Source organism: Gadus morhua, chromosome 6, assembly GCF_902167405.1.
Source record: "Gadus morhua chromosome 6, gadMor3.0, whole genome shotgun sequence".
NCBI classification, from domain to species: Eukaryota; Metazoa; Chordata; class Actinopteri; order Gadiformes; family Gadidae; genus Gadus; species Gadus morhua.
In genome coordinates, this window is record NC_044053.1 from 14356330 (window position 1) to 14384306 (window position 27977).

Below are 27977 nucleotides of genomic sequence, written 5' to 3' on the forward strand. Positions count from 1 at the left end.
TGCACTTCATCATGTGGCTAGGCATTTGGATTGACACTAGATTATATCAACACATGCACATTTCCATCGTTTATTCTGATGTCTTTTTGCTAGAAAAAAGTCCACCTTAATAAGACAGTTCTACAACTAATTTCTTCAGATTCTGTAACCACCTATGCTTTTATCAGTGGCAAATTCAAACTTTCTTAATAATAATAAAGAGGCCATCGATATATTTACAGTATATCACCATGGATCCTAGTGAGGGGTTTTCTTGAAGGTAAGTCGATAGTGAGGTACTGGAGTTAACAGTTTGTAAAGGCCATCATGGAGAAGGTTTATTTAGACTTGAGGATGTGCCAATGGTCAAACATCTTGGCTAAACACCAGGAAAGAATAAATGAAGGATGGACATTGGTGTGAATGGAACAACGTATGTATTGCAATTAATACGGACAATTAAGACAAAAGTCTGTATGGATTTGTATCATCGTATTAAATAGTTTTAGGAACAAATATAACATTTTCTTGCAACTCAATATCTGGTCCAGAATTTTCTGCACATAATTAGCACGCAGTTCAATATACATTTTGAACATCCATTTAAATTCTTACAGCCTTTTTTTCATTCTGTGTTAACATGAAGATAAAGTAATGTTATAAAAATACAATATGGAAAAGTCCTAACAAACAAAATTATTTCATCAGACCACAGATAAAAGTAAGAACAAATAGGGTTAAACTCTGAAATAAAAATGTAACAAAACAATGCGCTTTCCAGCATGATTTAATAGTATATGATTTCTTACAAACACATCTGTAGAAAACGTAAAAAATTATGCATACAAAACAAAGAAAAAAAAAACGCTAAAAAGATAAAACACTTGAGACTTAATTATATTCTTTAGGTAGTGCCCCTTCAAAATAACTGAAAGGGATATTTTGTCACACCACTTATGGCCACCTTTTCAAGAGTCGTCTTTTGATAGCAAGCTCCTTAACGCTGAAAATATGACAATGGGTTCTTCCAAAACCTAGGCTTTTGTAAGTTAAAAGCCAGGTTTAAGTGCTATTAGGCACCGAATTTAACCTTTTAAGGTAACAGGCCATAGAGTTAAAAAATCGAATTAAGGAAAACTTGCATTGAGCGACTATACCTTTCTTAATAAAGGTGGCCGATAGGTGTCATTTCCTGTATGCAGGCAGGAACCTCAATGTGAACATCTGCACTGTACTGGCAGGCGAGTATCAGGGGGGGAGAGAGCAGGACGTCAGAGAGGAATAGAAAGCGTGTTGAAACATGGGATGGGCGGGTAGAACAAAAGTGAAATAATATTACGCATGTATGATTTTGATGTTTGCATCTTGAAAAAGACGCCACCACTCGATAACCAAATCCAGGAAGAGTGAAATGGTTAATGCAAACACTTAAAACAGGTGGCTTTCTGAATAGGCAGAGGTAGCGTACTGTATTTTAACAACTAGCTGGCAAGCTAGCCGTCTTCAGGTCCAAGTAGACTTGATAACAAAACATTGTGTGACTACCGCTGCAGCAGCAGTTCAGAGGAACAAAAATCTGGTGTGACAGTAGTCGACATGCTCTCAGAACCAAAGAGAAAAAATCAGATACGGATGTAGAAACAGTACTTGTTATGTGAGTGTTCAAGCTCCAAAATTCCAAAAGTGTTTGCCTTATATCACATCACTGCCTCACTAAGCAGCTTATTTTGTGATTCTAACCTTTAACCAGCTCTGTGCTTCTATGAAATAAGAGCAACTGTAAGCCCCTCAAGTCAAATATAACTATCTAAACATGGGACAATGTGGCGCCCCCTGTAGGCAGAAGCGCCGATTACAGATTTCTACAGGGCAAAAAACAGTAAACTATTCTTAAAAATATTATTTTTTTATACATTGTGCAAGAGGCACCCAAATGTGCTTTAAAATCTTCATTATACATTGTCTTATAAATAAATAAATTAGTATGAGACAGAAGGGTTTTCTTTTTGTAAATTACTGAAAAACTGTTTTGGTATGACAGTTTGGAACATTTCTATAGTATTTTGGTTCGACAAACATCTCACTTGGACTGCTGTTCCACAATACAGTTTTAGCTTTTCATTATTTCTTTTTTGAAAAAATGTCCCATTTTCTTTATAGCCACTGCTGGGACTATGGCAGTTGCCACATAGTAGCGTTACACTCAAGCCTTGATTGAAGGCAAGTCTCTAAATAACATCACATCCGTGTCAATCCACCAGGTAATGTCGTACGGCTTCCAGTTCAAAGACCTACGATTAGTAGTAGTGATATATAGTTATCTCTCACTTGATTTTGCCAGCACGGACACAGAAAAGGACAAAAGCCCAGAATAGCAACCGATCAGGAAAAGTGAACTACAAATAGCTGTTGCGGTGTTACAGTGTGTTGAAAAAACAAACAAAGCTAGACTGAATGACGATGGAAGGAAAGACCTGAGCACCTTAGCGGCAGAGAATTGGAAAACGGAACAATGGGGCATGAAGTACTTAAAAAAAAAAAGAGAGAAATAAAGAGGGGAGCAACCAATGCCTCACTGTAATAATCCAAAGTAGTGGTCCGAAGGGAAAATAATACAGATTAGTCTCAGGAAAATCAATCATAATTCCAATCTACTACAATTCCCTGTACAATTTACAGATATGATAGCCATTACGATTGAAGAGTTGGATGACATCCAAATGACGTCTACATCTAAAGTGACACGTAGACGTTGTGTGGGCGGGCAGAAAGCAATAGCTGGTGCGCTGCCAGCGAATCCTCAACGCCATTAAACAAATGGGTCACGTGCACTGGTGATGTTCTACACAACAGCAGGAAACGGAGGTCATGGAATGAGTATTAAATGTAATTCTAACTCCATTGGGGTCAGTCTGATGGTAAAAGGGTAAAAATATCTATTCTAAGTGCTGTTCGAACAAGGTAAACTCATGCATCTGGGAGCAAATTTTTCATAGTCTCGTTTTGCGCCAGTCTAGAACTTGCATTCTCATTTCACAAAACCATCCGCTAGTGGCCCTGTTTGGGGCAGTCCTGACCACACTGTCGTTGCATAATCCTAAACTTCCCTCACCAGTGTCTATAGAAATAAGAAAACAGACATTAGCCAAAGTTAACACTAAAATTAAGGTCCTCAGTGAATGAAATAATACTAATCTAATACTATTTGCAAAGCCGATGCATTTTAAGTCACAACTCAAGGTGCACTATATGCGCCATGCCGAGGCTGAATATATAAGCTCTAATCGTCTCTTCACAACCATTTTGGGGGAGGGATGTTTGACAATAGGGGGTTTAAGTGATTAAATAATGCATAAGATAATACTGAGACACTTTAGTTACGTAGCTGGTATTTTGGCAAATGTACACCCATTTGAATGTTTGTTTTACTGAATGAAGACAACCTTGCTCTTGTAAGGTTGTCTTTTTGGGACTAGGTTTTAACAGACGACCTATTCCATTATCACCTCCCACCATCCTCCAACTCTGCAGTTCCCCTTGGATTCTAGACAGCAAAGAACGCCCCAGTCCCCTGGGCTGCCGGGACACGTACAGCAACTGAATGATGAGCATTTCAGTTCCAGCCTAGACTAGACCACCAACATTAACACACACACAGGGTACACACAGGGTGCATATATATATATATATGGATATATACACACACACTTTCCTTTTTAGGTAAACAAATTATTCTCAGAAAGGTTGTGGCACGCTGTACGCGTGAATTGTGTGAGGGAGATGGTGTTGCTTTGAAGCATTGATTTTCTACATTAAAGAAAGTACAGCTAACTGGATGCACGACGACCCCCCCTCCGTGGCCTACTTCTGCATGCAATCATGTCTCGCCACAGTCCGGCTTCTCCGAGAGCCCATGGCCTCTGGCGACGCGCTCAAGTAATTCCTCACCGGCATGGACAGACGAAAGGAAGACGGAGGGAACGTCACCTCACAAAACACACAAAAGGGTAAACACAAACAGGGGGGTTGCGCACTTCTTTATCCTCGCTCCTCCGCTCTCGAGTCCATCCGTCCCTTCCGTCGGATCCCCTCCTCTCCCCCAGAGTCCCGTCGCTATACCCGGCTGTCCCCTGCAGCCGTGCCCCCCGCCACCGCCTTGCCGGCCTCCCTCCCGGCCCCCTTCCCGCTGTCCCCGTGGGCCTTCCGGCTCCGGCAGGCGCTCCGGAGCCCCCCCCACTTGTGGCCCGTGAAGGTGGGGCTGATGGGGAGGTAGGTGAAGATGTCGTGCCTGCGGATGAAGTCCATCCCGAACGGCAGGTCGTAGGATCGCATCCCCTCCAGCTCGGAGGTGCTGGGGCCCGTGCCCCTCTTCAGCTTCCTGATGCCTCGCTCTTCCGGCGTGCCTGGGGAGGTGATGGGGGGGGGGGGGATAAACTCATAAGATCACAAGCAAGCACATGTTCCTGAAAGTATATGTTTAGATGAAGCCCCTGTCTGCATAGTGAATGAGGCGAACGACTGCTACTGCCAAACTAAGAGCAGGGATACGAATTCTAAATAGAAAGGTCTTGTCTCGTGGGAGAAAACCGTGATAGAGAGTCTAAAGGCTGGTAAAGGCTTACCTGGTATAGTGTTGTCGAGAAGAAACGCCACCGAGCCACCGACAAACATAGCGGTGGTCAGAAGCACATTCAACACCTGGTCAACCTCGACGATGCCTACACACACCGAGAAAGAGGAAGATGATTAGAAAAGACCTACTTCCTCTCCCCTGTGTCTTGACAAAAACAAACTAAAAACGCTTCATGCACGTTAACATGATTCCGTGCTTCCGCAATCTTAGTTTCATTGACAAAATGAACTTTGACTTTATATTTTCTTAGGAAAAGAAATGTAAGCCAGAAACGTCGTTCTGCGCTGTGCTCACCGGTGACCAGCGGGTTCTGCTTCAGGTAGCTGGGCAGCACCAGGCCGAAGAAGATGGAGAAGCCCAGCACAAAGAGGTTCCGGGAGGAGTTGAGGTCCACGAACTGCAGGTTGGACAGGCCCACGGCGGTGATCATCCCGAACAGGGTGCAGAACAGCGCCCCCAGGACTGGGTCGGGCAGCGAGGCGAAGAGCGCACTGAATTTACCCACAAGCCCCAGCAGCAGCATCATAGCGGCGCCGTACTGGATCACGCGTCTGCTGCCAACCTAGAGGACCAAAGGGAGGCCAGGTTAGAGGCGGTAGTCATACGAACGTTTTTTAATTCTAAAGAAAATGGAGCCTGTTTTTTAAGCGAGTATGGAAGCAGCTGGTGAAGTACCTTGGTGATCCCCAGAACCCCGATGTTGGGACTGGACGAGGTGGAGCCGTTCCCGGTTCCAAACAGACCGTCGAGCACACAGGACACCCCCTCCATGAAAATACCCCTGGAACAACCCAAGCAACCCAGGGGTTAACAAGGGGCCTAACAGTCGAGCACACGGGACTACCCCTCCATGAAAATACCCCTGGAACAACCCAAGCAACCCAGGGGTTAACAAGGGGCCTAACAGTCGAGCACACGGGACTACCCCTCCATGAAAATACCCCTGGAGAAACCCGAGCAACCCAAGTGTTCCCCAAGGGTTCTGAGATGATTCAAATCAGATTCTAAAAAAAGGGTCCAACAGTCCCATATTACAAGACATACCCAATAGTGTCAATCATATTTTTGTGACAGATATATGTCACTCAATATATTTATTTTCCTTTATGGATGGAAATTATAGTGAAGATTAACAGGAAGCGGTTTTTTGAGTGAGTGAGTGAGTGAGTGAGTGAGTGAGTGAGTGAGTGAGTGAGTGAGTGAGTGAGTGAGTGAGTGAGTGAGTGAGTGAGTGAGTGAGTGAGTGAGTGTGTGAGTAAAGTGCCTCACCTGTTGATGGCGTGGATAGGGGGTGGCGGCGCACAGGCCAGCCGCGCGCAGGCGTAGTAGTCCCCGATGGACTCGATGATGCTCGCCACCACCGCGCTCAGCATGCCGATGACGCCCGCCGTGGTTACCGTGGGAACGCCCCATTGAACTGTGGGAGTCATGGGATGTCAGATAGCATCCTAGCTTTAAACATAATACCCTTTAGACTTGAGAAGAAGAACAACGTCTCATTTATGACGGCCACGGAGGAGGGTGAGTGAGTGAGTGAGTGAGTGAGTGAGTGAGTGAGTGAGTGAGTGAGTGAGTGAGTGAGTGAGTGTCACTCACAGGGGTAGGGAATTTTGAACCAGGGGGCAGCACTCAGGATTCCCATGCGCGCGTCTGTGCGGGCGTAGTAGCCGTACTTCTCCTTCTCGGGCGGGAAGACGTCGGTCGCCGTGAAGATGAAGCACGTCAGCCATGACACGAGGATGGCCATGATGATCTGGGAGGAGAGGAGCCGCGTAAAATTCACGCTTTGTTTCTAAAAGTCGTAAACCAATGTGTGGGTATTCATGGTAAAAGGTAGCAGGAGATATTATAAGTGAAGTGAGAAATTAAATGTGTCGAATGGTTAAAGGTCATCAAAGTCATGTGACAGAAACAAAGAAGCTACAATCGTTTATAAAGAAGAGCAATATCATAATTCAAAAATGAAACCATTCCATTTCCCGCCACCAGGGGTCACGATCGGGCTGACTTGTATTGCTGACAACATGAGTCATATCCACATGAAGTTCACGCGTGCCCAGTTCACGTGTGTCCAGTTCACAAAGCTACGTACCATGACTAGACAGTTATGTACAGTTATATACTGCATATATTTTTGTCGTGGAAGCTATATTTTGAGAATCTTTCCTAGAAGGGAGGACATGACTTCCTCATCTTTCAGAGTGCGGGCATGTTGGCGCCTTTCTGTTGCGCAAGTGTTTCCTTTCATGCTGACCCAGCCTGCAACCCTCATGTCCTCGTTATGAAATTGTGCCTTCTTGGCCAGGTCTCACGGAGAGAGATTCACAACATGACTAACCACGGCACATTAAAGTAAAAAAATAAATCCATTTTATAATAAAAGATACATAACAAAAATTAAAGAAAGGGAGAAGCAAGGGAGTCAGTCAGTCGGCTAGCCAGCCAGAGAGCAGGAGACGAGAGGGAGACACACAATGCGTACGAGTGTGTAGACTTACTGGGAACATCTTAAAGACCTGCAGCCTGTACACCGTCCAACCCTTCTTGAACTTGTAGATCGGCAGTGGAAACTGGACATTCCTGGCGTACTGGGAGAAGAGCAGCACCAGGAAGATGGTCCTGCAGAGAGTCAGAACCAGACGCGGGTCAGTGGGCGGGTTCCACAGAGAACCGGCGGGTTCCACACCACTTCACTCGGAGGACATTTGTGAACTGTCTCTCCTTTACATTTGACCCGCTAACACTGAAATATAAATGAGTGCCGCCGTGGAAACGCTGACAACCCACACACAAACCAAATTGTGAATGTGTGTTTGGCTCTCATTCAAGAGCCCGGCACAACCACCAAAGCCTTGATGCCCCCTAATGCATCTCCTAGGAGCGTGGCCAAGTGTTTATATACATACTCAGCGCTGACCGCCCCTCTAACCTTCCCCCAGATTCATTGCATTCGTCTAATCGGCCCCCAGACGCATTTCAGCCAATCAATTAGCTTAAAGGCCTTGAATGAGGGCTAATTGGAGGTCGTGACCAGCCGATGGTCCCTTCTGGGAGAGAAGCGACCCGAGGGCCGTAGCGTGATCAGCGAATGAAGAGCTGGTGCTTATACTACAACTCTGGCTGATACGCCGTCCTGATAGGCCAATGAGGTGTCAATGTGCAGTTTGTGTTTCCCACAAGAGAAAGGCTTGGGTGACTGTTTTTAAAGCCTTTACAATGAAAGCTGTCAGTTCCTATTTGGACTTTCGTCGAAGAATACTCCCCCCTCCGTCCCCAAACATCAGCCCCGACATCAGCCCGGGTACCTATAACAGAACGCAGGTGAACTGGATTGTAGTGTCTCTGAATAGGCCTTATTCCTTTTTGTTCTAAACACCAACAGGACGACGGGACTGAATGCGGATTCCCGATTCCCGCACGGAACCGAGGAGGCCGCGGTGAGGAGCACTAAGGGGCCGTTGTCCGCTTACAGCATAGCGATGCCCCAGTGTTTCCCCGCCCTCTCCCCGGCAGCCTGGAAGCCAGACAGGCCGATGAGGGCGACGGTGGGCGTGATGGTCAGGGGGCCGATGTACTTCAGCAGCACCCCGGGCAGGCCCAGAGCGCCGATGCACACCTCGATCAGGGACGACACGATGATGGCGCCCTGGATCTGGAGCGCAAAGACACAGAGGTTATCCCCGGAAGGAGTTAACAATGGGTCTCTCCACTTGTTATGCTGGAATACAATGTAAACGGTAAATGGACTGCATTTATATAGCGCTTCTATCCCAAACGCTTTACAACATTGCCTGACATTCACCCAATGTTCATGCACACGTTCACACACGGTACAGTCAACCCTGCAAGGGGACAGCCAGCTCGTCGGGAGAGGTTTGGGTTAGGTGCCTTGCTAAGGGACACCTCGACGCTCGGCCAGGAGTGACGCTAGGATCAAAGTAGCAACCTTGCGTTGACCAGCCAACACGCTCCTGAGCTACTGCCACCATCGTTTACAAAGTTGTTGAAATTGGGGAATTCTGTGTACAATAATTCTGCTTCTTCCGGTTGTAAACTTTTTTTTTCTATTTCCATTGGCTGCAAACTCTGCTCAAGGCAGTATGACGTGGGTTTTGAACACGCCCCTCACACTTGCTTCTATGGAACCCGATCCGTTTGTTTTCTAAAACCATTACGACGCCAGATTTCATTTTTCTCAAGCGGGTTTGGGTCACCCTTAAAAGCCACATACTTGAAAACATATAAACCCTGATCTCGTTATAGCCCTGGCAGCCTTCCAGGAGGCTAAAGGAACGATCTGGGGGTGTTATGTTAAAAAAAAACCTTTTGGCCGGGACCAAACAAATTAAGCTATATTGCTTGGTCTTTGATAAGGTTAAGTGTGTTCGGAAAACCAATTACTTTTTATTTGAATCGGGGAAAGAAAAGGTTAACTTGAGTTACCGGTGTCCGATACTTTTGCCCTTCAGCTACGAAGAACAAGAACTTATTCTTGATGGCCACAGTAAAACAAGGTTTGCCAAAGCCCACTGAGAGGAAAACGTCTGTGCAGAAACCGTTCGCATATGTATTTTACTTTGTCTTGCGTGTGACAAAATACACTCAATTTGAGGTTTTAAATCACTTCCACAATGTTGCACCCGGAGTGCAAACGCACGCCCAGGCCTACCTCTCGTATCCTGGGATGCCAGATGTGTTCTGTGTTGAGGAGCTCCGTGCTGTTGAGGTCAGGGACCACTGGTTCAGAGGACAGAGCACAGGGACCAACGTTAGAACCACAGCGTGTAGAGATGATGCTTCACTACAGACGAGGTGCTGGGGGCCACATCTGAGAGTTGAGGTCAGGGACCACTGATTCAGAGGACAGAGCACAGGGACCAACGTTAGAACCACAGCGTGTAGAGATGATGCTTCACTACAGACGAGGTGCTGGGGGACACATCTGAGAGTTGTCAAGGGCGAGAGAGAGAGAGAGAGAGAGAGAGAGAGAGAGAGAGAGAGAGAGAGAGAGAGAGAGAGAGAGAGAGAGAGGAGAGAGAGAGAGAGAGAGAGAGAGAGAGAGAGAGAGAGAGAGAGAGAGAGAGAGAGAGAGAGAGAGAGAGAGAGAGAGAGAGAGAGAGAGAGAGAGAGAGAGAGAGAGATAGAGAGAGAGAGAGAGAGAGAGAGAGAGAGAGAGAGAGAGAGAGAGCGATAATGGGAAGACAATCTGCCGTTTTCTCTGCCGTTGTGAGGGATTTCGTTCCACTCCTGTGCCGGAGTTGCCAGGTGTGCGAATGTGAGTGACAAGCTAGATGAAAATTGGTTCATAATACAGAGGCAGATGCGACCAGAACCTTCACTCACTCATAGCTGAAGGATGGCTACGGCTATTACTTAAAAATTATAATCAAATTACAGTGCTTATGTCGTACTTACAGCGCATTCGACAGATTTGATTTGCAGACGTCAAACTTTATCCAATTTAAGAGTCAGTGAGGGAAAGAGAGAAAATATTTACTTGTATTGTTGCACTTCCATTTATCGAGTGATAGAATTGCCCTGGCTGGGGCGAGGAAGGCAAACGCACTGGCCTGGAATAGAGGCAACCTGGGCAGAAACCACAAGAATACATTATCAATGAGGGATCTGCGCCAATTATCATTCAAGTTATTGAATGATATCATTAGTTATTTAATGATCATTAAATAAAAATTATAATTTCCATGCAAAGAAGAGTACAACATGTCAAGCCATATATTTCAGTTTTTAGATGATGTCTCACAGGCCACCATCATTATCATGTTGTAATGATCCCACACTAATGGTCTAGGTTATGGTTACTCAACTTGAGAAACCATTTAACTGTAACTCTAACCCTATTACTAACCCTGACTCCATAACTAACTGTAACACTAACCTGTGTGGGAGCAATATTTACTCCCGCACTAATCAGGGTCTCGACTCTGAAAGGAGAAACTGCAATCGTGTCTGAGTTGCCCGCAAAAATCCTGCCTGTCCTATTCAGAAAACACAATCCAGCAGATAAGGAGGGAGGGGAGAGCAGGATTCTTATTGAATAGTGGGATTCTGTTCCATGACTAATCCCCATGACTAACTAATCTCTATTTACCAGCCTAACTCCATTAATAACCCTAACCCCATTTCTTACATGTTGCTCCATACAGCCCAACATCAACTTCCCTTCACGTGCGCTATTGAAGTCAGCAAGACAGTAAAGCAAGGAGTCAAGTTTGGGGAAATGAAAGGAACTGTCACAAGGGGCAGGAAGTCTGATGTGCTGAAGAAGGCAACAAGGACTTCTATGTTTGACAAATAGAGGAAGTAAAGCGTTACTAAAGTAGTCCCTCACTCTGAAAATAAGCTGTACACCTGCATCCTAATACGTCAGCAATCAGGTGCCATGTTACGTGGAAGTAGGTAATGACGTCGACTGAGAAACGTACCTTTTGTAACAGCAGTTAAGAGTCACAGTTCAGTTTGTCTGCTTAAAGGGGCAATGTTTAGAATTGAGTGGCACCCACTGGTAAGGTGGCAGAGTGCAACCATCTGAATACCCCGCCCCTTCATGCCTTTCTTTCCAACGACTAAAGAGACGGGATGGTGGCCTGTACTGCCCTGGAACTTCTAAAATGACATCATCGTCTACCACAGCATCAAGTAGCAAAGTGTGAAGTGATAAAGTCCTTGATAGAGAACTTGATAGATTTAGAAATTGTCATTTGTTTGTAAAACTATAAGTCACGGCTTACAAGTAAGATAGGGATTATGATTTTGTTGTCTGTTGTAGTCTACTGTAGAAACATGGGTAACAACATGGTGGGTTCAGTGGAAGAGGCCACGCTCCCTATGTAGGTATAAGGAGCTCATTCTAAGGTATCAAAAACACAACAATCCTTTTTTTCATGTGATTAGACTCCAACTAAAACATAACGTATATAATATTCCATTTCAGCATTGTCCGTTACACAGGATTTACAAAAAAAAAACAATGACAAATTTTGACTGTAAATTGCATACTTGTTGATTTAACTCTAAACATAAACAGCATATGAGTCCCCTAAGCTCTTAGTCGTAATGGGCTCGCACACACGCACACCTCAAAGTCCCTCGCTGCGTCATCTCTGTTGACACATCACTAACCATGGATGGCTGGTTCTCCATCCCCTTATCCCTCCTCTCCCCCTCCCTCCCTCCCTCCCTCTGCTCCTACCTCCTACCTCCCCCCTCCCCCTCCCACCTCCTCTCCCCCTTCCTCTGCTCCCTCCTCTCCCCCCTCCTCTCCCCCCACCTCCCCCCTCTCCTCCTTCCTCCCCTCCCCCTCCCTCCATCCAGACCTCTGCTGCTGCCGGCTCAGCTCTGATCACGTGTCAGGCAGGCCAGGACAGGGGGGGCAAACAACAGGCTGCGCGTCACGTTGACGTTAGACAACCAGCAATTAAACAACTCTGTGAATGCGTGTGTGTGACGCGGCGAAATGGAAAGGAAAAAGGAGAGTGACTCAGCAAACATCTTTGCATCTCCAAGCACCATCAACATCATCATCATCCAGGGATACAGAGCGTAAGGTTAAATATGGTGGTTTGGGGGGGGAGGAGAGAGGATTCCCATTTTGAACCATTCAGACCTTAGAGCAGAGACATATCAACAGAGACGGCCAATGTTGTTCAAATGTTTTTCCCCATTGTACAGACGCCACAGGTCGACGTGAGCTGGGCTCCTCTGTTTAGTCGGAGCTGGCTGGGACACATTTATTCCTGGCAGCAGGGCCAGAATTGTATCTAATCACGGAACACACGAAGAAAACATTAGCCTCTGTATGTGTCTGTGGTTCTTAAGGTTTACTATTCGATGGCGGGGTCATAACAGGAAGTGCATTTGTTGACTGTCCACTCAGGCTATCAGTCAAGGCTACTGCCTCACCTCCGCCCCACAGAAATAACCGCAGATCCTCTCCTTCGGACCGATGACTCTTCCCAGGATATCGCTATCGCTTGTATCGTTCAAAAGGTTTATTTTTATCTCCCCGCTGGCTACGCGCAGGGTCTTCAGGGCCAGGGCGCTGGGCAGAGGAGATTAACCCGGCCCCTGAGACGCTGACGTGGGCCGGGCTGCGTGGGGAGACGGACCACTCGACCACCGGTTCACATTCGATTAACGCCAGAGAGGGGGGGGGGGGGGGGGGAACGAGACCCGGATGCCCTCGCGGCCGCTTACACTGAGTCACTTCTGGGGCCACACACACTGACGTCTGCTGCCTCTTGACGCACACATCCAAACACACACACACACACACACACACACACACACACACACACACACACACACACACACACACACACACACACACACACACACGTAGAATGATGTTGTATTTTAGTTTCTCTCTGTCTTCACATCACTTAATGTGGGGACAGGCCAGTGCCTCTCCAACTCATACAGGGTTTTATTCCCATCAATCCTCCATTTGTTTATGTCCCCACAAGGACGAACCAAATAGCTGGTCCCAGGCCGTCTGGGTCATTGCCAGGGCCATATATCTCTCAAGATAGAGACTGCTTCTGTTCTTATGTGAATCACTCTTTCTTTTGTATAAAACTCCCCAAACCTTTGGTACGGTGAAAAAAGGGATCGACAGCCAAGGAGCACGTCCGGAGACTGCTCCTCACCCAACTACACTATAGACTATTCTACTCAAGTCTGTATCTTGCTGTATCACATCCTCGATTTAACCATCTATTCAACCCTCTGATCCACCTGTCTAGTTGCCTTGATTTTCACTTCGAGAATTAATACTCAGACAAAAAGAAGGCAGACACACACACACACACACACACACACACACACACACACACACACACACACACACACACACACACACACACACACACACACACACACACACACACACACACACACACACACACACACACACAAACACAAACTATGAATGAACCTGTGGGGGGCACACAGGACAGGCCTGAAGCCGAAGATAACAGGCCTACGGAAGGAAGGACACCCAACAATTAATCATGAGTTCAACTTCCCAGGCCCAAGCCAAAAAGAGCCAGATCTCATTCAGTTGTTAAACTGAAGATGTCAAAACTATGGTTTCACACGCTGTGACCCAAGATTACTTCATACCATTTGCCATGCGGATGAGGCCATAAGCAGAGTGTGGAGAACTCTTTGTCCTACACACTGTGTGTAACGCTTTGGTAGTCGATACACCAATGGACATGGTGAAGGCAGGTTAGGTATGTGTAGCAACATACAGTATGCAGGTTGAGGCATTCCATGTACATGTGGACACGCCTCATTGCCCATTGAGGCGGTTGCCTCTGGGTTTGCTGGACAGCATGGGGTGATTTATGAAGCTAACGTGTGGTGTTGTGTAATAATGAAGCTATATTAATGGACTTGCAAGGACGTTTCTTATGATGCTGTTTGTCACATGTGTCCGTCCGGAAAACGCTGGTATCAAATAAATGAAATGAATATGCACTATAAACGATTAACTGTATTGTCGTCCGGAAGGTTACTAATGCGAGGAAAGGTTTGATTTACGTGGCACTAACGAGACATTACATATCAGAGGGCGTCATTCAACAACTTTTTGAGGGCTAGCCTCTCGCAACCATGCGCTGAATTGTGATCACATGAAACGATGAGCCCCGCTGTGTACAGTAGAGAGCGGGGGAGAGAGCCAAGAGTGCGAAGCAGAGTTTGGTATGGGAACATTTCCATCGACCATGCTGTAAACACTGCAATGCCGTGTATGACAACAACACAACATCAACAACAAGTGTTTTTATCCTCTGCCTGCTGAACTGACAGTTGCCGGGTTGCGTCCGTGTCAACAAGGATCAACAAGAATGAGTAGGAAGGCTCAGGAGTTCGGACAAAAGCCCCAATGTGAGTCGCTCGTGTTATTCTTGTTTATAATCATTGCATTATCAACAAAATAACTAACATGAAATAGAACTTGGCGGATCCCCGCGAAATAGAACTCGCCCTTCGCTGCCACTGCGAGGAATATGAAACGCTCATGCCTTTGATCTGTCTGCTGGGATCCGCCAAGTGGAAGTGACACTTCTCAATTCTTCATTGTATAAACTAACTAAATTGGTTAGACAAAGTCCTCTGACGTCTTCAAAGCCCTTCTATTAGGCTGAGATAGATTCCTTATTCTGATAGTGGAGGCTGCTGTGGAGGGCCTTCAGTAATAGCCAAGCAATGTTAGATAGGCCAATCTAATCAAGTCAGGATCATGAACGTTTCATACAACCAATAGAGTGGGATCAACTTAGAAGAATCACAGCAGCCTGCATGGCATTTTGTGTTTATTTATTATGGCTTTCAGTGTGAGCACAGCTGTTTCATATGCCTAGGTTTAAAGGTTTTTACTCTTGACTGTATTACAGACTTCCGGTTTCTGCCTTAGGACAGAGTGCTCAAATTTGATTTAATATCTGAGCAACCTTCTGTTTTGGGGTGAAATGGAAGATGGAGACCACTGTTAATGTCCAACTTGGCCTTTGTTTGCAGATTAATTTAAATAAAAGGTTGATCCGCTAATCTTCAGCATAAAGTTTTATAATGCTAAGGGTCACTTTCAATTATTTTAACCAATGAAATTGTAGATCAACAACGATGTTCATTTCGGGACGGCTTTGATTTTATTTCTGGACGGTACTGGGAGGAGGAGAGAGTTAGGAGCCCTGGTCTGACCCTGGACCCAGTGTGTGGCCACGTGCGTACCTGCATCCTACGGTGGTCTGGATCAGGGTGGTTATCCCCACACAGAAGAAGATGGTCCCTATCAGCTGGCTGGTGGCCCACTGGTCGTAGCCCACACACATGGCGTCAGCCAGGAGGAAGGGGACGGCGATGGTGCCGCTAAAGCAAGTCAGATAGTGCTGGTGGGAAGAAGAAGGAAGGAGGGTGTTAGTGTGAGTGAGGGAGGCTTTGGTTATACTGGTCTGAAGATTTCATCGGTCATATCCCTCGACTGTAACGTTCCAAATCCACTCCCATTCCCCCTCGCCATGTATTTACATGCACAGTAGAATTAACTTGAATCAATAGTAGGGACGCATCCCTTATAAGTCAGCATTTTCTTTCCAGAGAATGAAACGCGTCTCTCCCGGGAAATCCCGGGATAAGTTTTTTTTGTGGCACCGGTGCATCATGAACAACAGCTTATCCCAAACAATAGCTGAATGGTGGATACACATTATAGATCCATGATTTCGTCTTTTATGTTAACTAGCTATGTTTCTATGCTCAGGGACAGAGGAGCTCCTCTGCTTGGTCGCAGAGTATTGCAAGCTTTATATAGGAAGCTCCTAGTGACTTTCAAATACGATTTATCACAGATGTTGGAGAGGGTTATGGCTCCGGCTACATTAAAAACACAACAAGAAATTTGTGGCCTAGCATATGTTCTTTCAAGTTAGCAATAGAGGACTTCAAAACGTCTATCGGAACGCCAACATTGTACATTATTCCACTTGTGGAGCCACCACTCCACCCACTCCAACTCACATTTGACATTATGCATCGGTACAACAGATGGGTTTGCCTTGTTGCTAATGGCCATATCAGACTTAAAAATGAATTGTCGCATTGAATTAGATTAAAAGAAGGAACATTTTGTGTTTTCTCCTGATTCATTATACGCAATGTGAAGTTTTGCCAGGTACCCTTCCATCGTTGCAAATGAAAACATAGATGGGAAATCCCGGGAAGCCTTTTCCAATACATTCCCAGCACTGTGACTGTGAGGTTTCATGTTTGCCTTACCTGTAGGCCGAGGAAGACACACAGGTACCACGGCGGGCAGTCTTCGATGGTGTAGATCATGTCATTCCGTCTGGCGTCCACACTGTCTGTACTGTCCAACGTCTCAGACATGGAACACTATTGGCACACACACACACAAAGTTTCTACTTTGACATACTGCTCATTGATTCATGGGTTTTATCATTGAACAGACATTTTTATACAGAGTTGCCAACAATGTACCCACTCAACATTTTGCAATTCGCAGTGCCCCATGTTGCAGGACGTCTAAAACTTCACACTCATTAACGACACGCATATTAAACAAATACTGTATTATTATTAGTTAACATATATTTTTGATGATGTTCACTTTGCAGGACAAAAGCATGGCTGCGGCATTGTGACCCTTTGTTAAAGTATGCATGTGTGTTTGACTGCTGCTCCTCTGCACAAACAAACTAAAATGCAAAGTCATTCTGGCAACTCAATAAGGTGCATGTGATGTAAGGAAGGGGAAGTGTGTGTGTGTGTGGGGGGGGGGGGGGGGGGAGACAGAGAGATGACTGGAGGCAGGATTAGGCCATAGCTCATGTTTCAACACTTGTAATGTAACAATCTAATATGTAAACCAGACAATGCAGGTTTTTTAAAAAAAGGAAGAGGCACGAGGCACCGGCATGCGGTACATGATAGAAAAATGTTCTCCCAACATAATGAGCTCATTCTATAATATCCATTTGGAGGACTGATATCCAATATCCTATAAAACAGAGCGACAGAGAGCGAGAGAGAGAGGGAGAGAGAGAGCCAAAGGGAGAAGGCAGGTGGAGAGAGAGGCTGTGGTGATAGGGGGAAACATGATCAGCTGGGGCAAACATGATCAGCTGGGGCAAACCTGAACGTGGAGGCTGACACCGGGTCTGAAACTCACTCCTTGATCAATGTCTTGGTCAAAGCCAGGCCGGCGATTTGGCTGAGACAAGCAACCCTGTTTATTAGTCCGCAGACGTACCTTCTCTCCTCCTTGATTCTCTTTAGCGTAGACGGCCATCAGCTCTGTGTCCTCCGTGTCTTGTTCTCCATTGGTCTGGCTCACCCCATTCACCACCACCTACAAACACACACACACACACACACATTATAGGAAAATGATTGTGAAAGATAAATGTTTTGTTTTTAGCATTTTTTTTAATATATATATAGTTATATATACACACAAATACATGATATAACATTACCCATATATATATATATATAACATATAACTAACATAACATTTCACAACCACATCTAATTGCATAGAGACGTGTTACGACGAGGCTCCCATAAGTTCTCACTTCACTAGTCATGCCTCTCTTGGTTGTGCCTTACCTCCAGGCCTCGCCACAAACACAGGGAACCCAGAGAGATGACATAAGAAGGCATGGAAATGACATGTAAAACAACGACCCTGATGGTAAACCTTAATGTAAAGTGGCTAGGAAATCATGGCCCAAAACATTTGAGGACCAGGAATCCCATGTCTAGCGGACACCCGTCAGCCCCAGCTTCATGCTGCATTCAAATATCCCCCGCCTGGGATTTATTTGAGTGTGGCCAGACTTGTCCATTCTGATTTATTCTATTCTGTTGCACATTTATGTGTTGGATTTGCGGTTGCTTAAATAAGCGAAACAGAAAGGGACACCATCCGATGTGGTCTCTATAATGGACGTGATACCCATGGCAAAGACCCTGAATAGACATTGTGGTGTTTTTAATGTTAGACAGTCTTTAAAAGTAGGGTCTTAAAAAAGCCAGTGAATGACTTGTTGGATAGACCATCAAAATAGCATCTGGAAAATAATAAAAAATAATGCAGCAGCCCCACGCTGCTAGGCTGAGGCCATAGGGACAAGCTGGAGGGGTCCAAACCGAGGGAATGGAAGCAGCTGCGTCAAACACACACCGACAGGCTCTGGAAAACACAGACGCACGCAGGCGGGTTTTCTGCTTACATGCACGCTGCGAGAGTAATCACAGGATTCACTGAGTCAGAGGGAGTCAAAGAGTGACTGAGAAGGGACGGGAGGGGATATAATAGGCACGGGGAAAACTACTCAAGTCTTCTAATCCTTTAATTACATGGGCAGGCAAACGGTGTTGAGTTGGCGTTAAATTTTCCCCCGCTCACACAAGCGGGAACGCTCCCAGACACGCATACCCACCGGAATAGGGTAGAAGTCCGCTCCGCGTTTGGTTTCCTCCTCATATTTGTTCCCGTTCCCATCTCCTCCTCCTTCTATAGATTTGGAGGTTGTATTCTTCCCCACGCCCATCCTTCTTCTCTCGTCTTGCCACTCTTCCTCCTCTTCTTCCTCCTCCTCCTCCTCCTGCCCCTGGCTCCGCACCTCCTCGCCGCTGTGTCTGCGGGGCGCACCTTGCTCCCTCTCCGACGTGAAAACTGAAGCCGTCTCTGTCACCCCGATGACATGGTCCAGGATGGCCTCGGCTACCGGAGGAGAGAAAACACACAGGTAGACGTGAGGCGCAACGATCAGCCCCCGTGGCACAAAGCACACTAAACATATCTAGGTGAAGTCATGGTGACAGACTGGAGCTCCTTCAGACAAAGAACGAGGAGACAAGGTCCCTCCGCAGACTACTAGTTCGGAGGCAGTGGTCAACACTTCCCCACGGCTGGCAGAGCCTTTGATCGGAGGGATGGCGGTCAATAAGAATAGGGCAGGGATACTCGCAGGAGAATTGACTAGGTGGAGAGCGCTTGGTTTATGTGCAGCCACGCATGCAAGGGCTACGGGTAGTTTCAGAGATTGGGAGCGAGGAGATGAACGAGCGGCAGGAAAAGATAGATGGCATCTGAAGGGGCGAGCAAAAAGAGAAGACTGCGTCAGGAAGATTTAGAACGAAGGACAGTGGGACATGTGATAAGAGAGGACCAGAGCAAGATAAAGGAATGTTGCATTGTACGCGTGTGTCTGTCCTCGAGCCATCCACGATATTAAAAGGTATTTAAATTGCCATAACATTAAATGCCTTTAATGACCAGGGAAAAATTTAAAATAATTTCCTCACCACATTCTAGACGCCACACCCGGTTCCAACTTCCAATCTGTTGCAGACCGTTAAGATTCTATTGAATCTCTAGCCAAAACCTCACTAGGTATTCCACCGATTTCCCAGAGACAATGAGATAGTGTGGGGGCTATTACATTTAACCGTCTTTGACGAGGGCTTGTCAAGGTCTTAGTGTTGCCCGTGTCCATGGGAACAGAATACAGCCTTGATTGTCTCAAGGCTGAAACCCAACCAGCCTGATGGGTGAGAAACCCTTGAATCCCAACTCATGTCAGACATTATGCATCGTTGCAGAAATATCCAGTTTAGCTAATGTATTAATAATTTCTACCATCTACAGGCTTCTGCAAGCTAGGGTATGGGGAATTTTGAGAGCCCAGCCAGAGTAAGCTGGATTCGGATATCACTGGACTGTGTCTCTTCAGGCTTCCCTCCAAAGCCTCCCTGACCCAAAACATGTGACTAGCCTGCTAGCTTAAGCGATACTGCAGAATGTGCTCTATGGGAGCACGGGCAGAGTTCACGCAGGTAGCCTGCTCGGTAGGTTGACAGACAGGTATGCCATTCAACAATTTCATCAGGCTGAATGAAATGATTTGACAGACTGATTGCAGGCCTGCATGAGACACCGATACAGGATATTTTCCTTTTTTTTTTGACAGGGCTTTTGACTTATTGACAGCCGTTGGGAACGTAAGATAATTTAAAAAAGTATGTAAAAAAAAATGCTTCTAATAATAGTCTGTAATAAAATGGAATGGATCCACTTTTTGTTCCATGAGGCAGGCCGCTTTAGATACTGCAGATAACATTTAGTTATGCTTTTTCATGAAACACTTAATTTGATTATATTACCCGGTACTATATTCAATAGAGGATGAGAATGAGAGTATATATATCTATAATTGATTTAATGACCTGAGCGGTTTAGTTGTTTCCATGCCAGCATAAAACAGGCTACACACAAATGAATGAATTATTGAATACGGAACAAAACTGAACCTGTGATATAGAGGGCTTGGTCCATGGAAAGACATAAGCCAAATGAACGTCTTCGGCCATGGTGCTTTATGAAATCCCCTTTATCTTCTTGACCATTTCCTAAGCCCCTCTACTCATAATCTCTCTGCAGCATCTCTACCCACCCACCAACCCCCCCCCCCCCCCCCTTCAGCCTTCCTGCCTGATGCAGTGTTAGGTGTTGGGATAGTTGCAATACCTAGTGGACACTTCCCATCGCTGCTCTCGAGGTGGGTGGCTGGGAGCATCTGTGGGGAGGCGGAGCGGGGGAGCAACAGAGGGAACAGGAGGCAGGAGATGTGGGGGACAGAGAGAGAGACAGAGAGAGAAGGAGGGGTGAGAGAGAGAGAGAGAGAGAGAGAGAGAGAGAGAGAGAGAGAGAGAGAGAGAGAGAGAGAGAGAGAGAGAGAGAGAGAGAGAGAGAGAGAGAGAGAGAGAGAGAGAGAGAGAGAGAGAGAGAGAGAGAAGAGGGTAAGGAGGAGGAAGGTGACAATCGTTATTTTAGCAGGCATAAGTGATCATCAGCATAAGTAGTCAGTGTGACGGTGAGGGTTTGCATTACCCCACCCGTTCACTCTGTCCTATGTTACAGAGCAAGGGGCCAGGAAGTAAAATAATAGATACAACGACTTCACTCATCGCAGCCCCCTGCAAAACAAATTCATAATGAAACATATTGCCCTTGATCTCAAACCATCAATCCTGATGCTGAATGTGAGGACCAGGTAAGCCCTTCTGGCTGAACAGCAGGCTACCGTGAGTCAACCAGCCAGCCGCCAGCAGCCAGCTTGTGCTCTGCGGTGCGCACCCAGCTGGCCCACTACTGGCAGCCAGGCGCCTGATCATCACCACCAAAAGGATTCTGTAGAGATGCTGTGGTTCATGGACCCCACGAGAAGGAAGATACGAGACACAGAGAAAGACCAAGAGAGGGAAAGGATAAACAATGCTGCTATGCCCTTTTGACAAGACAATATGACATTATTTATCAAAGTGATGTCTTTCGATGAGTGACACCGTGTAATATGATTTGGAGTCATTCTCCATTAAGGGGATGATGCTGCTGATATTCTACCTGGCATCCCCTCAGTGCATCCCATATTCTTGATCCCCAGAGAGGATGAACAAAAGAAGAGCAGCATGGTTGGAACAAATAGGTGGGAAGCAAAAGAGAGGAGGAGAGCAGGGAGAATCAATAGCCCAATGAGGGATTGCATGAAACTCATCCCACAGTGCCGCACTGACGCCTGACTCAGTTGCCACGGCAACCGTTGGCAACAGAAGACGTGTACACGTGTTCTGTGCCGGATTTCAAAGGAGGCTTGGAGTGCGCGCGTGTGTGATTGTATGCGTTATGTTGTTAAGGCCAGACAAAGCTATACAACTGTGGTAAAGGCTATCGCGAGCTCAGACCACATGGCTCGTCGTTTTTAAGAACTGATACTGAGGTTCACATGGGCATCCAGAACATATCGTCTGCTGACCATTATGAAAGTGAGTGACTCAAACTTTTATACTTCCTACGATCCCTGTGGTTTATAGGGGGCTGCCTTTATGGGGGGAATGTTCATTAGGGGAGGGGGCGTTTGTTGTTATTAATATTAATGTTTAGGGGATGATAGGGGACACCAATCCAACCCTAATATCACCACAATACAAGCATTACAAGAGAATTTGATTTCCCCTTTCATGTTTCCATTTATTGCTTAAATGACTGTTCTGCTTTTCAACAAAAAAAAAGCAGAAACAGAAACGCAACATTCATCACATAAAGTGGAATATTATTACCAAATAATATGTGGCATAAGTGAGGCATACATTTTTCCTTTATGAAACCCAGTGTATTATTATGTAATACGGGGGTCACAGACAATCCTACCCTTTTATCCTAAGATTGACTGTGACCACTGTACCGAGTTGGCAAAGAATTACACCAAGTGCAGCGCAGCGCAACTAGAAGTTCAGCCAGGTTACAAGGGGTCGGACAGCACCCTGAAATATCACCGCGTGTTATTGTAGGCTAGGGCGACGGCCTCCCATTCAATGTGTTTTGCCAGTTCCTGCAGTTGAAGATCACGTTACCCTTATATCAAATTACAGGTGCGAAAAAATGTATGTATTTTACTTAAGAGACTGCATTGATGTAGACCATTACTTAAGGCGTTAGCCAGGCTCACCCGAGGTGCACACTGTAGAAGCAAATTAAAGATTAAATAAGTGAGACCCACCCCCTGTTATGGGCCTTGGTTACATGTGAAGAGAACAGGTTTGGGTACGGGAGGACACTCATTTGAACACACTGTATAACCGACAACACGTGAGCAGTTGGCTGAGTGGGAGGCGGGGGAAAGGGAGAAGGCCTATGGGCAGTGGAGAAGCCTGCAAGGGGATGTTTGCTGATCCTGACAGTGGGGTATAGGTAAGGAGATAAGAGCCCATTATCTTGAGAGCACATGCACAGTGTCAGAGCCAATCAGTGGCTGTAGTGTCCCTGCTCAAATTCTTGTTGTCACCAAATAGTGCAAGCAAGGGCTAAAACTACTTCACGCACAGTTATACCTGTGACGATGAATGCAGTTTGACATTTGATATTCTGCCCTTTTCACTCTCTCATCTCGAAAGTGACTTGAAAACAGAGAAGACATATTTTAGGCGAAGAATGAAAATTGTGTGTCACAAGGAGATTGTGTCACAAGGAGAAAGTGTCACCGGAGATTTCCTCCTGTGTGTCACTGGAAATTACGTTGATATGAGGAGAACATTTGTTAAATATCAATATCAGCTATCAAATAGTGTGGAATATTATCCAATGTCCAGCCTGCCCTTCTTTTACAAGCTGTTATTTCACTAGCGAATATCGTCAGATATCCCCGCTTTACGCTTCCGTCTGCTTTCGTTGACGGGGCCCTTCACGCTCGGGGGCCTTCGCGGGCGGGTGTGTCGACGGCAGCGAGGGGGGGCCCTCGCACGCAGGTATGTTGACGGCAGCGAGTGTGGGGCGATCGCACGGGGTTTGCCAGTGGCGGCCCGTCAGGTGTACCGTCGACACGGCACACGGTTGGGCAAGTGAGTCTGTTGCGCTACACGCCACTTAATTCTACTTACTGCACCTATTTACAAGCTATGCACCTATTAACATGCTGTGCACCATAACATGCCAGGCCATGTCAACTAACATGCTACACGTCAGACTAAATGACCACTGTCTCATATAAAAAGCAAAACAATACATGGGACAGTAAAATGCCACAAAGAAAACTGTTGACAATATTGGCCCTTATCACGCGATCCTCTCATAGGGATAATACACATTTTGGCCAACAAGGATCGGTAACACAAAGATATCGGTGCATCTTTACGCCCATGACAACCTAATGCAACCAAATATGAAGGTCTTCGGTGGTGCTAGGAATCTTACATAAACATGGGAGAGAGAGAGAACGTGCAAAATATAAACAGAAACCAAATATCTTCTGGCTGGGTTATCATACTTATCTAACCTTAGTTATTCAGGCTGCCTCACTGAGGTAAGGCACCCCTTTGCAAGAGTGACCTAGATAGGGGTAGTAATAATGAGTGGCATTTGGTGTTTAAAATGACCAGAGCTCTGATGGCTGTAAACGTAATAGCTAACTGAAGGTTAATACTTCACCAGCACAAAAAACTCATTCAGAAAATGTCAGAGTTATTTTCGTACTCTTCAGATCCCGATGTTGCCATGATCATGATACATGTGACGAGTCTGTAAAAGTACATGTACAGTTATCTTCGGTACATCTGCTCTTATTCATTCATGCTATCGATCTAAATATCCTCTGGCATTCTGTTACCCACTCATGTGTACAAAGAGCTTCCGTGTCACATGGTGGGACACAAACATCACATGGACCATGCAAAAATAACAAGAATTCCATCTTGGATGAGGTGACACTGAGAACAAAGACCATATTAAAGCTGCAATGAGCAATTTGTGCCGCCGCACTTTGTTATGATTGAGTCTCAAGGTTCTCATCCATTTGTTTGACCACAGATCCCCATGCATGAGAACCATGAGACAATCAAAACACAATTCAATCAAAAGTAAATGGGGTGAACACAATGTGATGCTTTGCAGCTTGAAGACAAAAATGTGGCAGGCCAACGTCAGTATTCCACATTCGATTGATACTTTATTTTAATTCGGTTAGGGTCAAAGGACTCCACCATCAGGTTGGATAAAAGTCCTCAACTGCAACACCACAAGACACAAACCTTTTAATAAAAACACTGAACTAAATTTAAGCTCACCTGCTTTTTTTTATGCAGTCTAGTTGACCAGCAGATGGGCCCAGGAAATGGGTTGTGCAACAGGACAATTAAAATGGGAATCTCAAAGTTCTAAAAAGATTTTCATTCCAATAAATGTGAGTTATGTCACTATCTATAACCCACTGATGAAAGCCCTTGCATTTGCAGTAATATGAAAGTTACGAGCTGGGTGTCCGTGGAGACAGCCCCCTCCTTCATGTAGGAGAGGTTATGGCGGAGCTACTGCAACGGTCGCACTCTTCAATCGTGTGTGTGTAGCGGCTTACATTGTAGTGCATCACAGGTGCCTCTAGTGACAAAACAGATCTTCAAGATTACTTTTAGTTTAAAGGCTGTAAACTCAGTTCATCACTATGGAGTCCTACCGAGTGACCTATGGACCACTATGCAGTGCCAACGGAGATGTCTCGTAAATCTAGACAACTGACCTATTGCAAAGGTAAGTTAAGATGTCCACACTGTAAGCAAAAAAACAAATGATGCTTGACAATATGTACCTAAACGATTATTGAAGGGGTTACAATACCACCCCTATGTCTCTGGAGAGGGAGTTCATGAGAAAGGCCACAGCTTTGTCCATCCTTCTAGAACTACCATGATTGACCCCTTGGACTGTACACGCAGCCCCTGAGCCGCCTCCACACGCACAGCATGTAACCCGCGGGCTGTGAATGGACTGTAAAAGGTTAGAAACATAAAACTCTTTTGCCTTTGTTCTCCGTAAAGTACAACATGAAACACTATGAGAGCGTCTTGCCCGCTGCCCAGGCAGCAGGGCTGCCTGGAGACAGGTATTTTCCAGGAGGTAGCAGTAATGCTGAAAGCATTAGTCATCTACCGTGGTTCTGTGCAATTTGTAAATCCCCCAGAATTATTATCTGAACCAAATCCATGCCTGTGGAAAAAAGGTGAACTGAAAGGTTCCAAGGATAGAACCAACCTCATTTAGTTAAGTGTGTTCGACTCCCATTCAAGTATCCAGTGTCTAACCAGTGTTACAATCATGTACTGTATAATAATAATAATAATAATAATAATAATAATGTTGAGGATCATTTACCCGGCACCTAAAACTGAATAGGGCCCTGTATGACTTAAAAGACAGCTCTGATGTGATAGTTTGTGTCACTCTTGAATGTGTATATGTCAAGAGGCTAGGAAATGTTATTATGTAGACAGGATAGATTATCAAGAGGTCAACAACCAAATCATTCAAAGTGTCTTATCAAGGAACATTCAAAGGACATTTTAAGGCTTGAATCATGGGGAATTTATACTCAGTTTGTTGGAGTTAGAAAATAGGTTTGACTAGGGTTATAAGCCTAACTAGCAATGCACACTTTCAACCTGTTACCTAGGAATGAAGTGCCCTGCTACCATCACAAATAGCCTCAAACACTCAACCTCAAGAGTACATGAGCATGACAAGATATCATAATCCGCAGGGACACATTACATTATGTCACTATGTTTGTCATTCATGGACTCAGACTCAATGTATAATTATTATTCATCATGAATGCAATGGTGGATTTTCCAACCCATTTGAACCTATAATATTGCAATGGTAATTCGGTTCAAAGTTTATTCTCAGCATTCTTTCTCCTCATGTAGGTTGATGACTAAGTCTATATTTTTATTGTGCTGTTCATCCTGTTATACATTAATCACTGTTTATAGTCCCGTTGAACTGCAAAAAAATACCATAAATACGTGCAAACCCAATTTGTGTGCTTCAGTATGAATCCCTTATGAGATTGGTGTGTCTGGCATACTGTTTTTGTTATCACAGTAACAAAGTTTTCATCAAAATCTCTCAGTTTATTCTCCTTTTGGGCAAACAAAAGTAAATAAGGGGTTGTTATTTACAGTTTATCGTAGAAACACACAAACACATACTTTGACCAAGAATAGTGTAATCTTAGTCACATGGTGAATTCAAAATAACAGGCACAGGATTCCACTTGCGCGACCCAGTTCAGAGGACCGTTTGGAGGCTCGGACCAGCGTTGGCCCCAAGCTGGTACACTGAGGGGTTCCATCTTAGCACATTCCTTTCCTCAGCGCCAATACCGGGAGGTACCGATACTGTTACTGCCAGCCCATTATACCTGGTCCAAACAAGATACACACTGATGTACAACCACAAAGCACCAGCACAAAGGCCCTTGGTATCTCTGGATGAGAACGGGGGTTATTAGATCTACCTTATGGGGCAATTAGCGCACAATAACTGTCCGACCTTGTTCGGGAAATGTAACAGATTGAACCGCTGAGATCCAAGTAAAAGGTTTGACATGGTCTTGTATAAGAGATGTGCTTTTCAACCTGATGGGAACATCAGTATTATAGCAGCATCCCATATGTGAGGGTCGCAATGTGCTCTTGCGCTAAACGAATAGTGACTTATTTAAAAAAAAAAAACTTGTGAATCAATAAGACACCAACTCAGTGTATTACATATCCATTTCCCTCGGTTGTAACAAAAAAAAAAACATTCATCCTAAAATCCGAAACGCATTGGGTGGACGGATGTGAAAAGCAATTCCACCATGTCCCCACATCTGCTGACGCTGTGACTGGCGATTATCTAAGATAATTGAGCCCTTCAACCCCAGAATACAATTAAATTCTGATAAGGTGCCGTTTTAGAATAAAAACATATATACGCATCTTAGGTAAGCTCGTCAAGGCCTAATATCATTGTGCAGCATCCAGGGTCAAACCGATGGGTTACATGATACAATATACGACTTTTAGCTCATCTGACCCTGGGAGGATGTTAATATGTAAACCTTGTCACCCGATGCTGTTTTGAGAGTACAGTTAAAAAAGCCTGAATAACTAAACATTGTTCTCAACTCACCTGTCTGTATAACAGCGTAGTAGACAGTAGCTGCTTCCCCTCTCAGCCGACGTTACGTCAATGTAACCCTTGGTTTTGTGGTTGGCAGGGCTTCTTGGTGGAGGGCAGTAGGCGACTAATTATACCAGAGACTATCTGTCAACATTGGCGGAGGCAACGCGTTCTCAATATCTCTTATATGAGATGTAATCGGAACATTCCTTTAAGACAAATGGCGTTCACATTGATGCTAAAGTCGCACTGCTCACGCCTTTCATACAGACACAGCGTTGCCTTGATCCTTATCGCGCATGCTCAAACAAACCTTG

At 45.3% G+C, this 27977-nt stretch overlaps 1 protein-coding gene across 2 annotated transcripts; it reads right to left on the reverse strand.

The window, feature by feature from the left end:
* Positions 1 to 56: 56 nt before the first annotated feature.
* Positions 57 to 27967, reverse strand: slc23a2 (solute carrier family 23 member 2). Of its 2 annotated transcripts, XM_030358016.1 has the most exons (16): positions 27670 to 27961; positions 20695 to 20743; positions 18605 to 18888; positions 17410 to 17508; positions 16415 to 16531; positions 15371 to 15528; positions 10110 to 10198; positions 9282 to 9349; positions 8083 to 8264; positions 7111 to 7231; positions 6209 to 6365; positions 5882 to 6029; positions 5288 to 5393; positions 4907 to 5174; positions 4602 to 4697; positions 57 to 4382 (listed from the first exon to the last, which is right to left on the reverse strand). In XM_030358016.1, exons 2-16 carry the CDS (start codon positions 20741 to 20743, stop codon positions 4093 to 4095), a joined length of 2232 nt encoding a protein of 743 aa, XP_030213876.1. In that variant the 5' UTR covers positions 27670 to 27961; the 3' UTR covers positions 57 to 4092. The 2 variants fall into 2 exon arrangements, with proteins under 2 accessions (XP_030213876.1, XP_030213877.1); XM_030358017.1 differs by lacking the exon at positions 20695 to 20743 and having other exon boundaries at positions 27670 to 27967.
* Positions 27968 to 27977: the final 10 nt, after the last annotated feature.

Excerpts from the sequence above, each read along its gene's own strand:
- slc23a2 (XM_030358016.1), bottom strand. The coding sequence starts at position 20,743 with ATGCTCCCAGCCACCCACCTCGAGAGCAGCGATGGGAAGTGTCCACTA. Across the intron at positions 9,350-10,109 it reads ATGGAAGTGCAACAATACAA|TGGTCCCTGACCTCAACAGC; the intron begins GTAAATATTTTC and ends CCTCTGAACCAG. Across the intron at positions 7,232-8,082 it reads CACTGGGGCATCGCTATGCT|GACCATCTTCCTGGTGCTGC; the intron begins GTAAGCGGACAA and ends GACTCTCTGCAG.